Source organism: Dufourea novaeangliae, unplaced genomic scaffold, assembly GCF_001272555.1.
Source record: "Dufourea novaeangliae isolate 0120121106 unplaced genomic scaffold, ASM127255v1 scaffold22, whole genome shotgun sequence".
NCBI lineage: Eukaryota > Metazoa > Arthropoda > Insecta > Hymenoptera > Halictidae > Dufourea > Dufourea novaeangliae.
Window position 1 is genome coordinate 3,753 of NW_015373898.1, and position 15,910 is coordinate 19,662.

Sequence of the window (15,910 nt, forward strand, 5' to 3'; positions counted from 1 at the left end):
TCGCAATGGATGCTAGCCTTTGCCAGTCGATTTCAGGAAAATGGTACGTACCTATTAGAGTGTGCATGTTGAAAGTCGCGCTCGGGTGTCGGAGACATCCCGGGACGTTCTCCCTAGGTCTTAGGTTGATTTGCACCCGGGCGTATGCTTGAGAACCGTGGAGTGTTGTGTGTTGGTGAGAATCTGTCTTTTGCCATTTCTTTTTAAATATAGGGTTAGGTAGGCAGGTAGCATACTTTCTTGTTTGTGAATGTGTACGATTAGACTGTAAGTAGGTAGGGGCCGGGGCAGGCTATCACATTCTCTGATTGGGTAAGCTCGCGTAGGTTTCGCGTGATAGTCCTGCTACCGGGATAATTTGTAGCGTCGATTCGAAACTGGTCCAGACGGAGCATGCTGTCTGCTTCCGATTTCGATTTCGATTCTTCAAATTCGGCGAACCCCCAGTACGATCATACAGACTCTTGGAGTTGTTGGTCGTCCACAACCGAGCAGCTTGAGGGTTTCAGGTGGGTGGACTGCCGAAGAAAAGAAGAGGCTATATGCCGAAGAGGCCCGACACAAATTGCGTCATTGAAAAGGGCAACTACTAATGGCTCTGCATCTTCGGATGGGGAGTCATTCTGTTACTACTTTGTCACTGTACTCGCCTGTAGTTGTAGTCGTAGTAGTTTGTTTTGTGGTCGACTATTGACTATATCACGAACATTGGCTAAATCGTGGTTTGAATTAGTGTTGCGGATGAGACGAGATCACGGTTTGCATGGAATTGTAAATTTTCAATACAGATCATCGTAGTTGCTTAGAGAATAGTGTTGTGAAAAATCAGATCGTGTTTCCTTTAAGATTGTTTTTATATTTCAAAATAGTGTTGCGATAATGACTGAGCGCGATTGAAGTTATTATTTTTTTAATTAGTATTGCGATACAGATAGGTCGCGTCTGGCTTAGTCGTGCGATCTATCGGATGTCTAAAACCATTCCGGCACCATCGGAACCATAAAGCAATAGTGTTCCGTATTATGAGACCAAGGTGCACGGGAGTTTTTTCATTAGATATTTAGTAAAATAGTGTAGCGAAGAACAAGCACCTCCCGCGTTTTTCAACATTCTCCCGACAATTTATTAATCTTAAACGATTAATGTTGCCCACCTTAAGAGTGGTACCTGTTGCGAAACATCCTGTATAATCTGTGACAAAGAAAATATTCAGAAGGTAAACACACCAAAGATAACATATATTGCAAATCAATCTATTATTATAAAATGTCTATTTTAGTTTACATTTTCTACATTATTTATAATACAACAATACGTGCTTTGATCTTTACTGCTGCCTATAATGATTGTTTATAACATAATATGCGTACCCTTCTTTAACCCATTGCTTTACATTTTTCGCTATAACTCTGTCCGATAGAATTACCTTCTTATGCAATAATTTTCTAAAAGTAAACGGAATGTTCTGTTCGTAACAAGTGTACATTTATTCTAAAAGTTAAAAATTAAAATCAGCAAAATAGTATTTCACTTGGACTTAAAAAAAAACGAATAATATTCGTGTTTGTAACATTCAGTTTGAAACTATCACCAGGAGTCTGCCTTGATATTATAAGACAAAGGGTTAAACATCATTTCATTAATCACAAGACCAGATATTATACGCAATTATTTTAAATGTAAAGTTTATTTCGTCCTAGCTATTGATAGTTTTCTCTTCTTAAATATTTTATACGAAAAATTGGAATGTTTTCATATCTAGAAATGGCATGTGCAGCTCCAATTAAAATATTAGTTAAATGTAACAATTTCCCAACGACTTTGAAATTAAAACAAATACACTTTAGCAGCTCGGAACTTATAATAAATTTGATGACGTATGCACATGAAGGCGCTTAGACATTCGCAAGTACACGTATATTTGCACATTTCTCATTTTGTTTATCACTAAATTGGGTCTTGCACTACTATTAAAACATATAACCGCTCTGTTTAGGATTCATATTGTATGGAACACGGAATTCATTCTGATAAAAAGCGCAGGGGACTATTTTCAGTCGTACAGAACTTTCTGGACTTAAGAGAGTGCAGCAATTACTATACATATATTCGAAAGCTTTATGAAAGAATCGAATATTTATCTTTTAATTCGATAGTTACATCATGGGAATACTTGAAAGATGTACTGTAGACTCGCGTTAAAGTACTGCTCTTAGGCTCTACAGGTGGCCTTTTCCAAGAAACAGTACATTAACGAGGCCCAATGGCATGTGAGAAGGTTTCCAATTATTGGCTATAGAAGACGACAAACAGTGGTGCGTGTGAGTGATGCATGTAAGCTGGGGCGTTCCTAACTCTATTTTAACACTAGAACTACCGACGATAAACGCATATTTGCTTCGATCGGTGGATAAACGTGAAAAACTTTTGAAAATTTTAACATTTAGAAATTGACTAATTTCTTCACTTTCATATCGTAATAAAAGGTGTAAAAGATCGGAGAAAATGTATTGTCATAACATTTTAATTGTCGTTGTAAGAGTGTATTGACAAGTCATTTTGACTTGCTTGATAGTTCTAGTGTTAAAAAGCAGCACTGTAATGCGAGTCTACTGTACTGTGATTTCGTAGCTTCGCTGTTTGAGGCAAACAAATTATTGAAGACATATTCAGGACATTGAATTCATTTTAAAGTGAACAAGTTTGACGTTAATCTTAATGATTTTTAGTCATTCTTTAACGTTTCAATCTAGTAGGCTTCGACACAAGTAGATGAGTTTGTATCCGAAAGACGACAAGTAGTCACTTCAGGATCACAAACACGGTTCACTCTCGTGTCTTACTGGACGGACCTAGTGATACACTCATTCAAGGTACTACCTTACACTACCTTCAACTCTCATTCAAATTACATATTAATTTCCGACACCGAAAGAAGTCATTGTCTTCACAGCTCTTTTGTTACTGCATACACACAGTACGTCTGAGAAATGACGGGATTTACAACATATTAATTCAAGCACTGATCATGTATCTAAAAATCATTCATATTATTCAAGATTTATTCATTCAGCATTCATAAAACGCTGGGCGCGGTCAACCAATGTACAGATAGATTCTCGGAGATCTGCTTTCGGAATCTCCTTTTAAATATCCTTGTCCCGACTGTTTGTATGGTTAGAATGGCATCGTAACAAGTCACTTTCAGTGGAATTACGAGTATGTGTCTTGGAAATAAGAAGTAATTACGACGTGCCAAATCAAGCGAATAAAGTGGATAGCCAAGCGATACTACTTGCCCTTTGCATTATCATGTGTATACACATGGGCGTAGCCAGGTTATCAGTCAGAGGGGGAGGGCAAAAATATTAGCACATCGACTGTCACAGTGAAAAAGGCTGTATATAGCCAGACACACATTATTTTGTTTGTACAGTCATAAATCGTTGAAATTGTATGCGTTTTGTTAATCGAAGCTGTTAGTCGTGATTCAAATTATACTGCAATCTTAAATATCACGTAAAAATTTTGTAACTCTGGGAAGGGGGGGGGGGAATCCAATTTTTTTTCTTGTAAGTACACCTGGGCTACCATGGCCCTAGCCATGACAAGAGGATACTCAAAACGATTCCGAAAGCTGATCTACAGAAATCTATCCATACAGTGGTTGACCGTGTCCAAGCGTTGTATTAATATCAAAGGAGTATATTTTATATAAAATGAATGATTTTTAGAAATATGATTAGTGTTTGAATTAACACATTATCAATCCTGTTATTTCTCAGAGATACTGTTGTACATCTGACACTTTATTTTCAAGACTTTTCCTATGTAGTTGCATTAAAGTGACATGATACGATTACTCTCAGCTAGAGCTTTCTAGGTGTATTTACATACCAATTGTAGTATGCCCGTTCAATGTTCTTTCTAAGCCAAAATACTGTTTTTCAACAAATGAATAGATATTACTGCACCCCGTAGCAATTTTTCAGAGCGTTATTCCTCGTATACAATACTTTTAACATCAACTGTTTTATGTTGACGTGAAACTTTTATAATGTCTGTTATTGTAATGACAAAATCTATTTGTTTTATCTCATATACAAAACAAAAAGATCTAACTTTGTTATGCTTTATGAGTAATAATAATTAACATTCGGCTTAAAAATTATTCCATGTACTGGTTTGCCGATTGTATCATATATGTTATATGCTAATAATAACAGTGCACTGTATCGTTGTTAGTAAACGTTAATATAAAATTTGTCTTTATATAAGAAATTAATAAGAGAGTAGGAATAGATGATACGAATAATGTACATACAGATTTGTTTCTATTCCTATTCTCTTAATAATACCGATGGTCATTCGTCTATAATTGACTTATTGATGGTAAATATTTTACAAATCGTTAATTGTAAATAATTCGATCATTAGTTACTATACATAATATATGTACAATACTAATGTATGATATAAGCAGTGTAAGTTTTTGAAATTATCTTCCCACATAATACAATGATTCGTTCAGTTGTTATTCCTCGTGAATCATGTGAAGTGTAGGCTCCACAAATAGTAGGCCACTACATAAATGTTAACAGTACATATGCAAAAATTAACATATTATTATATTTTTTACAAACATACTGCTGTATTACTAAGTTCCTATGATATTGCTACTCTTTGTACAAAATGATAAATTTAAATATTTCATACGATATGGAACACCGTAGTAACATTTATAGCATCTTTACAATGGAATGTAAGAAAATTATTATTAACCCTTCCGACCCGACCGACGTACACCGTACGTCCAGACGATCCGTCGTATGCCACGTATGTCGTACATCGTACGTCCTGATGCAAAATGACGAATTTTCGTCTTCTTATGATTCTACGATACATATTCTAAATAAAAACAGAATTATTATTATATTTTTAATATTTTATACAATAATTTCTTTATTTTCATGTATATATCCTTGTTTTATTTATAAATATAAAGATGTAAAAGCAATCGTATCTCACGTAGGTCTATGTCTCTTCAATTTGATGTGTGTCGATTTATATTTATATAACACGCTATACACATATAAATATCGATAATTTCAGTTTGGAGTTCTGGCACATCGACCGTACATGGGGACGTACGAAGTACGTCCGTCAGGTCGGAAGGGTTAAACGACACAAAAATTGTGAAGTCTCACCAGAAGTAAGTGGTTCTCTGTTGAATAAAGTTATGTATGTAGAAGGTGATTCGCTGTCATGTGTGAATGCAACTAAGTGGTTCGAAAATTGAGCATGAGGGAAAGGGCGTGTAGTCGTTATAAGTGCGTTGCCAAAAATAAAAAGTGTACAAGAGTGTTCCTAATAATTTAGAAGTTAATTCAAATTATGTTTACTTACTTTTACTGATTAAAGAATAGTGTTTATATTTACGTATAAATAGGTCTATTTCTTTAAAACTATTCCTTTCCGAAACCTCATAATCTTAACACTCCGAATAATTGGATCACGATTTTTTTCGTACATTTTGTGCAAAAGAAAGAAATGAAATGTAATGTGATTCATTCTATGTAGTCTTATTTACTCAATTTGTTTTGGAGAGACTGTACATCTTACTTTATATTGCAGATAGTATTTCATTTAATAGATACTGCACTTTAAAAGTAATCTAAAACGTGGAAATTTTCACTATCTGTTGGTAAAACTTCATTATATGCCTTAATTGTAATGTACCTTTCCTTACGTACTATAGAGTCGCGATAAGATTTCACTAAATTTGTCTATCTCTGAAGTATTTAAATTTATAAGTGGACTTTTAATTTTAATAATCAAATCCAGGTATGTTTGTTGCGAATTACATATCGCGATTAATCGTCTACATTTATGGCTAATAAATAATTGCTAATATTTGTATTATACGTTCATGAAAATACGTCCGAGATAACAATAATAACAAATGTTTTATACACTTAATTACTCCTATTGTATAAAACCTTAGCGAATCGCTCTATTTTTCGAAAAATCAGCTGTTTGTACAGAGTGTTATAAAAAAATGTTCAGGGAATCTGCATATAGTTGAAAGCAGTAAGCAATCATATCATGATCAATGTAAGAATAGTTATTGTAAGTTTGCTTTGCTTCTATCAATTTTTAAGCACATCTATAGATCATCCGCGTATTTATCAAAATGCAAACGATGTCATAATAAATTGAAAAATATAACAACCGTTTTATGATTAGAATAATTAGCTGACGTTAATAATAAAGTACCTTTCACAGTGTATAACCGTTGAGCCGTGCAAGTACTACTATGGTATTATACATATTGTACTAAAATATGTTATTCTAAAGTATGTGCAAAAATAGTGATAATCCTTGTAGAATGTTTTTAGATGTAACAAAGTAAAATATTTAAAAGTAAGGGAAGTCCCTTGTGTTTCTAAAATTACAACAGATTTCAAAGTCTGTGTAAAGTGATATTTCGATCTATGCTACATAAACACTATTTACTTTGCTGTGTGTCTACTATTTACCATATAAATCCTGAATTCTTTTTTGTAACAATCTGCATAGGTATATTATACAGGCTTTTGAATTACACCTTTTAAAACGCCGAAGCATTTGTCTATTCCTCTTGGTTTTCAAAACCTTTTTTGTCATGAAGATATTGTACCAGTTCATCATCATTTGAATACAATAAAATAATTTACAACAAATTTACAATAATCGAATAACAAAGAGTTTGCAACAGGATGAAAGCGTGGTGCAAATTGTACCACAAAAACTATTTTACACAATAATATTAACCACAAAATCACAAAGTTTTTCAAGAGAAACAGCAAGATTTTAGTTTACAATTTATATGTTTATACTCTATAGACTGCAGATTACAACTCGAATAACTTGAAAAATAGTGACAACTTAAATATGTGTATTGTTACCTAAAATTTAAGTTGTAAATAAAATGTATTAAATAATGAACATCGACGAAAGATTAAACAAAGTTGTTTGCTCATGTTTTTTAAGTTAAACATTTGATATCGTGTTCATTCCCATAACTAAGTGTATTTTTCATGCTAATAATATTCTTAATTACACACATATAACATTATTTTCATCACAAAGGAATTGATTTTACTTATGTAAAATTAAAATTGAGATAAGTATTCTCAAATCATTGTGCACTTATATACATACAGGGTGTCTCAGCTAATTCGATCACCTCCAATAATGACTTAACGGTATACTTTAAGAAAATTTTGACGCGTGCAGCTCAAATGGCATCAAGGGGCACATCTTATAAGGTAGGGACGTGCTTTTTTTGTGGGTGAATGCGTTTCCGAGATTTCAAGATCACCTTGATTTTTTTTTAACGGAATGACTAATTTTTTTTTTACTAAGATTGTAAATGCCTTGTTAACTATTATATTTAGGACGTATAAAGGTCAAGACAGTTTTACTCAGAATTTGATACTCTATCGATCTATGGTACAAAAAATAGGTCATTCCGTTAAAAAAAATCAAGGTGATCTTGAAATCTCTGAAGTGCCTCCACCCACAAAAAAGCACGTATCTACCTTATAAGATGTGCCCCTTGCTGCCATTTGAGCTCCACGCCTCAACATTTTCATAAAGTGTACCGTTAAGTCATTATTCGAAGTGATCAAGTTAGCTGAAACACCCTGTATATGGTGATTAAGCGTAAGATGTGTCATTGGCAGATAATATTGGCACTTACACAATTTGATAAATCCGAAAACAACCATACGTTTATTTCCTTATAACTGACGCAAACTGATTTACTAACAGCTAGCAAAATAATATTATTAATCATAATGTGTAGTACTGTGACTTGAAAAGCCAACTATCTCAATGTAATGATAACTAAATAGGCAGCGTAGTCAAATAGACATAAATGTATATACTTCAGTATTGGCACTTCACGAATGCCTCGTCAGATTCATTAATATAAATACACAAAATCACATGTAACTTTATGAAGTTACATAGTAAAATGCAGTATATGGTATACAATATGCATCAATTTTCACGCTTATAGAATCTTAAAAGTATTATTTTATGCGCTATTTCATATCTTGCGAGATATAAAAATCATGGCAGAGGTGCCTTCCACGATAAAATATTAAAATAAAATTACCACTTTAGTCTTCATCCAGTGCAGGAAACTACTATTTGGTTCCAAAGATACACTTACATCGTTAAACAATCGAGTTGTAATTGGAAAGCGCGTTTTAATGACATTTCGATTGTATGCCATTACAATTCATCAACCTAATTTGGACATTCATAAAAATATTACCTAAATTCAACGACATATCATCTAAGAACAAAAAAATAGATTAATATAATTGAGGTGGACATATTTGTAAGTGTTGCTGCAGACGCGCAATAAAGGTTGTCTCTATGGTAATATGTTGCAGGTGGATGCTCATCCCCTGGTTTACAGTGTTCATGTTTTTCCTTTAGTTCCGCCTGAAATATAGAAAAATTATTGGTATGTATCTTTTGGTATTCGTAAAACTCAATCCTTTGAATTTTTTGATGAGTACACAACTATATTTATTAGTAATAATATTTTTAAATCATTCCATTTTTTAAAACTCTATTTCACCTACAGTGATACTGCGAACGGAACTGTAGAGGAAACCAGAAAATTTTAATACCTTCCACAGATGTAAAACCAAACTGCAGAACTTGTGTTTGTGTAGAAATTCGGAAAAAACGAGTGGAAATCATATCCTCCACATATTTCTTGTAATTTCACGATCCTAGGACCAACAAATATCTCTCGGCATATTTGACATATGAAGACTGTATCTTAATCATTTTAACAGTTTCGTAAAAGTAATAATAATTTGGTATACAAAACACTACATCCCAGATAGCACATGACGCCTTGAAGACGTCCATCTTACGGCTATTTTAGGTCTAAGGCGCCTTTAAGCCGTCTTCAAGGCGTCATTAGGCGACATGTGTTATCTGGGATGTTATAGTAGCTATTTTTAGTGTATAACATTTTTTACTAGAGAAATAACGGTCGTTTTAATCGAGGAAAAATCGTTTTTGTAGACATAAAGATATTGTACAAAAAACATTGTGATGACTTTTTTATCACACTCTTTATACCTTCTATTCTCTTCAAACCTTCGCCAATCACAGAGAAGTGTGACCCTTCAATGCATTTTAACATTGTCGAATGGACAATTGTGTTTATTCGATCGAAAAATCTCGTTGGATACACTACTCGATATGTGTCGTTCAAAAAGTCACATAAAAACAATCATTGAAAAATCAAGCATTGTTCACAAAGTCACGTACAATCATACGCAAATGCGTCCAAAAGTATCAGTCGGATGACATTCACCAATATTTGCAAACATTCATAAATACAGTAGACTCTAACTATATTGCCACTAAATATATTGCTACGCGAGACACTTCCCCTTCACACGTACCTTCGAGCACAGAAATTCGCTCATGGTTCAGTTTTTGCACAGGCGCTGAGGCTGAGGCTATAACGATAGAACTTAGCATGGAGGGGGCTCTAAACTCATTGCCATTTTACTCTCCTACAGCCCCGACCATGGTAATATAGTTAGAGTCTACTGTACATGCGATATCTATTCAATTACATAAACGTAACCTCTACTGTACCGTCTGAACTAATCGGCCAATATTAATTTAATAAGTAACAGAACCGCAGATGAATTTAAAAGAGATTCCGCGTGTTTAGGCTCGCAAATAGTGCGAATCGAATCGTAGGTAATATCGTTCGATCTACGACTTAACGACACACAACAATAGTCTAGAAATTTACGAATAAACAGTTAAAAGAGTTAATTAATAGTCGTGGTTAACATGCATTCTCACCTGACAAATATCTCGACACGGGGGGCAAATTAACGCACCCTTGTGGAGCCAACCAGTTTGCATTATTCTAATAGCAATTTCTTGACCTGCGTGATAACATGTATAGGTATAATTTGCTACCTGCAAAATGAAATAAATATGATAAAGTATACTTTGTTGGATGTTTATATGCATAATCATAATTTATATTTTAATTACAGTGGCAAACTAACCATGACGTGCAATCGACCGGCCTCGCATTTGTATTGATAACAGCCAGAACCCCAATGTCGCCACTGTCGAGCTTGTTTGCAGGTTCTTTCTTCCCACATTTGATTAGTATGATCAAAGCATCTTGAGTGTGGTCCATACTTCTCCAGGGCAAAGTTTTTATCCGGATCTAAACAGAAATTGTGTTCAATGAACACTACTAAAATAAGAAATTTTATATTTTTGTTTTATCTGATAATTAATAGTTTCAAACACCATTAATTAGGAACAGATTTGATAATTACACACAATAGGATCCACCTCGCCGATTTCAATGACCTTGATGTATGTTATGAAGGTTAATGTTCTGAGTAATTTTATATGCAGGGTGTTACTAAAAATATAGTATAGTTTCACGGGTTGGATTCTTCATGACAAACTAAAAACGAAAATCAAGAATGACGAAATTGCGTTCTGAAAAAAACATCTGTCACAACGCACGGGTAATTCTGCTCGAGAGGCGCGCTCCTCAATTGTTAGACGAGTTGTGTTAGAGTCAACGATTATGTTCTTGAAACGGTCCATAGCGTTTTCTATTGCCGTTAAGTTCTATAGGTATATGTAATTACGGTACTTATACACTACACGATTTCGCGCCAAATCTCGTGTCACCAGTGTCACCGAACCGTACTGCCGAAAATATCATTGCAATAAAACTCGCTCTCGTTCAATTCATTTCGTTCAACCAAATGCGAATTTTGCACTGCACCAGGGCAGTTTTTGTTCGTCGAATAAGATACAAAAGTTGCCTGCTAATTGTGCAACACAACCGAAAAAGTTGGCACTCAGTGCGTACCAGTGCGGGTTCCCGAATTCGCTATTAGATTCTCAAGAAAGAGTATTCGGAGTTGGTTGGTGGTAGGTACCTTTGGGTGAGGGGGTTTGGGGGAGGGGCTGCGCCACCCCCCGCCTCTTAAGGATGCGTGTTCTTGATACATGGCTAGAGATTGGAGAACTAAATGACAGGGTACCCCGATATAATTTTAAGACTTCGGTTTCAAGAACCACCCTAATACATACGTACCCATGTATTAAAACTGGTACGGTTATACGTTTATTCGGGTACGTGTGTGTCTGAATACACGCGAAACAGAGACCTCTTACTTTAAGCTATTGCATCAAAAGTGTTTTACCCGTGTGTTTAACAATCAATAACTCACAATTTCGTTATTTTTCATTTTCGTCTTATTTTGAATCGCACCTTAAAGTTACTAACACGAGTAGCCGAACACCTTGCACATGATGAGTGAATGTACCAAATGTTACTTATAATTATTAACAGTATGACTTACGTGGATTATTCTCTTCGTAAAGGCAATGTGATCCTCTAACAACAATATTGAAGGCTCTCCATGTGAATTCTTGTATATAGGGGCAATAATCTGCCAGAGATACTGAGCCACCATAATACTGCACTTCGCCGGCGGGCACGTGAGGTATGGAATCAAAGTTCTAAACAACAGAACATATTTTGTGAATTTCTTAAAAGATCCTTTTTTTTGTAAATAAAGTAAGTGTTTTAAGTGGGTTTATTTAGTTCTAAAAAACCAATAAGTCGAACACGTAATAACTACGGTTATAATGACGCTCACAATTGGAGAAATAATCAAAATAATGTATTATTATACTAAAGGAAGGCAGAAATATAGCTACGGAATTATTGAACTTGTGAATCATATTTTTTTAAATTATTAAAACACTAATATTTTTGCTGACCGGGAACAATGAATCCCCGGGCGTGAGCACTCCCGTTTCGTTTCTGGTATTGCGAAAACGCTGCGTCTTAGTTGCGTTCTAGTATTCATTTGTTAAAACGCAAACAGGACGTAAATTGCTTCATATAAATTAATGTATGTAATGCCAAAACGCAGCGTCAATTTACGTGGCTGCAAAATAACGCGAGTCGCTCGTGTTCACTGGGTCTTAATGCATAGGCAGGAAAAAAGGCGTGAACCTATTCACATCGCTAGACCCCACCAAGTAAAGAGGTGGAAAATTCGAGTAACAATTCTGGCCGTCCCGATTTTAATAAATTTGAGTATAGCATTGAATTAAAAAAACGGTATACTATTAGAAAAACTCATACCTGGTACTTCTTAGCCAATGGTTGTGGATGTTTAATTAAGTTGCACAATGCAACTGAACTTCGATCATCAGTACATTCTGTTTGTAATGGATCTTGCTTCACTTTATTACAAAAGGGATGAATTGATTTTCCCCTGTAAAAAATGAATAAATACACCTGTTTATAAAACTAATTATTAGTATACATAAAATGCTATATTTGAAAAGCATAGCGTTTTCAGCGATGTCTATTTATTTCGTAGCACATGAATCAAAACCAGTGATGAATTTTGCGTGAAAAAGTGAGTCATAGGTTTCTTGGTCTGTTTGCTGCCTGCTAAATAGAGAAAAATAAATACTTTTATTTTTCGTCAAATCTTTATGTTAATATCTCGACATTATTTGACTGAAAAGATGTTATAAGTGAAAATTACTTTCAACCGTAATTTTATTTAGACAATATTGATAACTTATGAGTATTCGAAAATTCGTTTTTCTAATGTAGACAAGGAATGTATGTGAGTTAATTATTTGTTTCATAAAAACCTGAACACTTTAACTTAAGCATCTAATATGATAATAAATGATAAACAGATAAAATACTTTTTAAAACTATATTAACACATGGAAGTTACATTTGAGCTGTTTGAGAAGATAAGAGTACGAATTTGTCTACTAGTTTGAGGGATACTACTAGTTTAAGAGATTAGAGTAATCGTGAGAAGATAAAAGTGCTTACGACAAACGAGATGATTTAGAAGATATCCACTCTTTGCAGGATTTCATCGCAAAATTACAACCAAGGTTTCGACCCCATCCTAATTCTTGAGCCATGGAATAATTTGCAGTGTACCATCCAGTATCTTCCATGAGAGCGAGTGTTATTCTTGAATATACTGGGTTTTGAGTATGTGTCCCTGTCATTGCTTCGTTCTACAAAAATAATACAAATAATTAAGTATAGTCATCACAGATCTACTGCACACAGTTAATATTTAAGAGCGTATCTTTAAATATCGAAATATAAGTGTAATCTATAATGAAAATGTCATTAATTATGGAAAACAAAATTGAAACTCTGTAGTTTATTATGTAAACTATAAGACAGTAATATCTTACAACTATTACCGATTTAACAACGTTAGAGAGGATAAATCAAAAAAACTTAATTTTCTATACTGAACATGGACAAGACTATGTATATTTCTTACTTCATCATCGATCCCAAATGCTATATAAATAGGTCTACTTGATACGTTATGAAAAAATTTTATTCTAATACATCGATTTATTTTTTCTTTCTCGTAGAATCTTCACGTTTTCGTTTGTGCCACCAGTTGCATAATTGTAATAGTTTAGTAGAAAGAAGCAAGTAAATTACTTAATATTCTGTTACCTCAAATACTCGTTTCTCCCAATGCGTTAGAGCTGTGCCATCTTCTCCTTGATCTTCTAATTCTGCACCTTCCAGGTCCGGACAGTTGAAGTGGGCTTGCACCTCATCTCGAACTTTAGGCGTGACTATTATTTGCATTGACCTTTCCACATAGCCACCGTGCACTTGCCAGTAGGGCCTAACCACAGTTTTGATAGTGTTTTCACTCCATTGATGTGTTTGTAACCTGTGCGTTTGGTATTCATTAAAGTATTTTAATATTAAAAAATGTATTATTGACCTTAGGCATGCAACTAATTTTTCCCTCGGAGAAATAGCTTCGCGAAATCTGGTACTTTTTTCGAAATTCTTTTTTCAATTTTGGATACTATCATTTCGAATATACCCGAACTCGTTAGAAAATATTTCACGAATTTGTCATCATCCACTAAATGGGAATATAATCTGAAATATCCCCTTTCAGTTCTTTTTATCATCAAACTGGGATAAATCCACATTGTATGGGATAAAATGATTACGAAATTTATAGTACGAAGGTGGAAAATGTGATCGTGAGCGGCCGATAGTATGGATACTTAGAGATGTAATCGAACTGACAGTAGAACGTAAGCGTACCGAGAGCTGGTCGATAGTGTGGATCGAGCCTAAGGGTTAACACTGGATGGTCAACGCGTCTGTGCATTGTATTTCATTTCTACTTATTGCCACCAAGAATACGCAGACAAATATTTGTTTGTTAATAACTCTTTAACAAACAACGAACAACAGCTAAAATTTATTCAGAGTTACTCAGGTGGATGAACTTGGCAACGTACGTCAAGATTTGGGTTAGGACTCCTTAACACGTTCTGTTCCGTCGTAGACCGAAACGACGGTTATACAGTCAGACGATACCGTTACTTTTTATTATTTTATTCCTTTTTTTTTTTTCAGTCAATTTATATATTTTGCAAGACCGACCCTTTGCAATTTTAATTTCGTTAACACAAAGAGAATAATAGACAAAAGAAGCGAACATTTGGTCTGCAGTCCGCCACATGCGCTCGGTAACCTGGGACCCATCCGCGCCGGGCCTTACCGGGGCGCGCTGACTCGCAGACAATATAATCATAAAACCCTACCGTTGAGAGACTCGAAAATTCGTCGCGGTCAACTCGCACCGCGACCACGTGCGCGATATTTTCCTGACGTCCGCTTCGCCCTGAAGGAGAGGTATTCCACCTCCGCGTCGCGTGAAAAACCCGAGAAATTTGCCTTCCCCTTCAGGGCATCACCAATAAGGAGGCGAGTTTTGGTCACGCCTTCATCAAACTTTGAGGAAGCGCGACGTCACACGAAACTCGAACAGACAGTCGAAAAGATACACACAGTCGAAATGATACACGCAGTCGAAAAGATACATTCAGTCGAAAACATTCAATAGAAAAGAATCGTTCGCAAACACTCGTTCGCAAAACATACTCGTTACGACTAGAGTCACACGGACTCAATTCATTCGCATTAACTCGCAATCGAACAATCATTCGACAACATTCGCATCACGATTCGCCAGCTCCAACGGTCGAGCAATTATTCGTTTTTCTCACTAAAGAAATTGAAACAGTTGCCTAATATTAATTTGGCGGGCAACAGTTCGCAACCGGACGCGTACCACGACGGTCGAGCCTGGAATTTACAACTCCAGGCGGATTCGAAAGAGAAATCCACGCGGACGGACGCGACACGTTCCGTGCCACATGTACCACCAGTGGTACACGCGGCCTGAATGGAAAGTTTAACGTGTACCATCGGTGGTACATGTGGCATAGAACGTGTTAATATGGAACTGTAATTTAAAACAAGTCCAACAGCCTCTATTAATAAAAGACACACATTTTCGGTAATTTATGACTTGAAGAACGAAATAAACAGTGTCTGGCTATGTACGGCCTTTTTCCCTGTGGCACGGAACGTGTCAACTGAGGGTCGAAAAGGTACGTCCAACTTATAAAATTTATTTTGTTAATATGTCAAGGTCAAGGTCATTGGAATTGGCCCTTAAATAGCAGTTTGCCAAATAATAAAATAATATTGACCCAAGCGAAAGCGAATAATTCTGTTTTCTTAAATGTTATACACAGACACAAGTATTCAAATAAAGAAGAAAGAAGTAGAATCAAAATTAAAGATAGAAGTGAATGGAGGTTTTCGATTGGATCATATTTTCTTCATCTCTAAAGAATTAGACTGATTTGCTGTAAGACAATCTTTTGTACACTGTCGTGCAAATGCGCCTTCTGCAAGCGACAAAAGTGACGTAGGGAA

At 35.2% G+C, this 15,910-nt stretch overlaps 1 protein-coding gene across 1 annotated transcript in view; it reads right to left on the reverse strand.

The window, feature by feature from the left end:
* Positions 1 to 8,343: 8,343 nt before the first annotated feature.
* Positions 8,344 to 15,910, reverse strand: part of LOC107193408 (leishmanolysin-like peptidase) — a 233,690-nt gene continuing 226,123 nt past the window's right edge. The window contains exons 8-14 of the mRNA XM_015582849.1: positions 13,607 to 13,832; positions 12,950 to 13,143; positions 12,233 to 12,365; positions 11,439 to 11,598; positions 10,110 to 10,276; positions 9,898 to 10,017; positions 8,344 to 8,499 (exon numbers count right to left, since the gene is read on the reverse strand). Coding sequence (XP_015438335.1) covers positions 8,344 to 8,499; positions 9,898 to 10,017; positions 10,110 to 10,276; positions 11,439 to 11,598; positions 12,233 to 12,365; positions 12,950 to 13,143; positions 13,607 to 13,832 — 1,156 coding nt within the window. The remainder of the gene's footprint in view (positions 8,500 to 9,897; positions 10,018 to 10,109; positions 10,277 to 11,438; positions 11,599 to 12,232; positions 12,366 to 12,949; positions 13,144 to 13,606; positions 13,833 to 15,910) is intronic.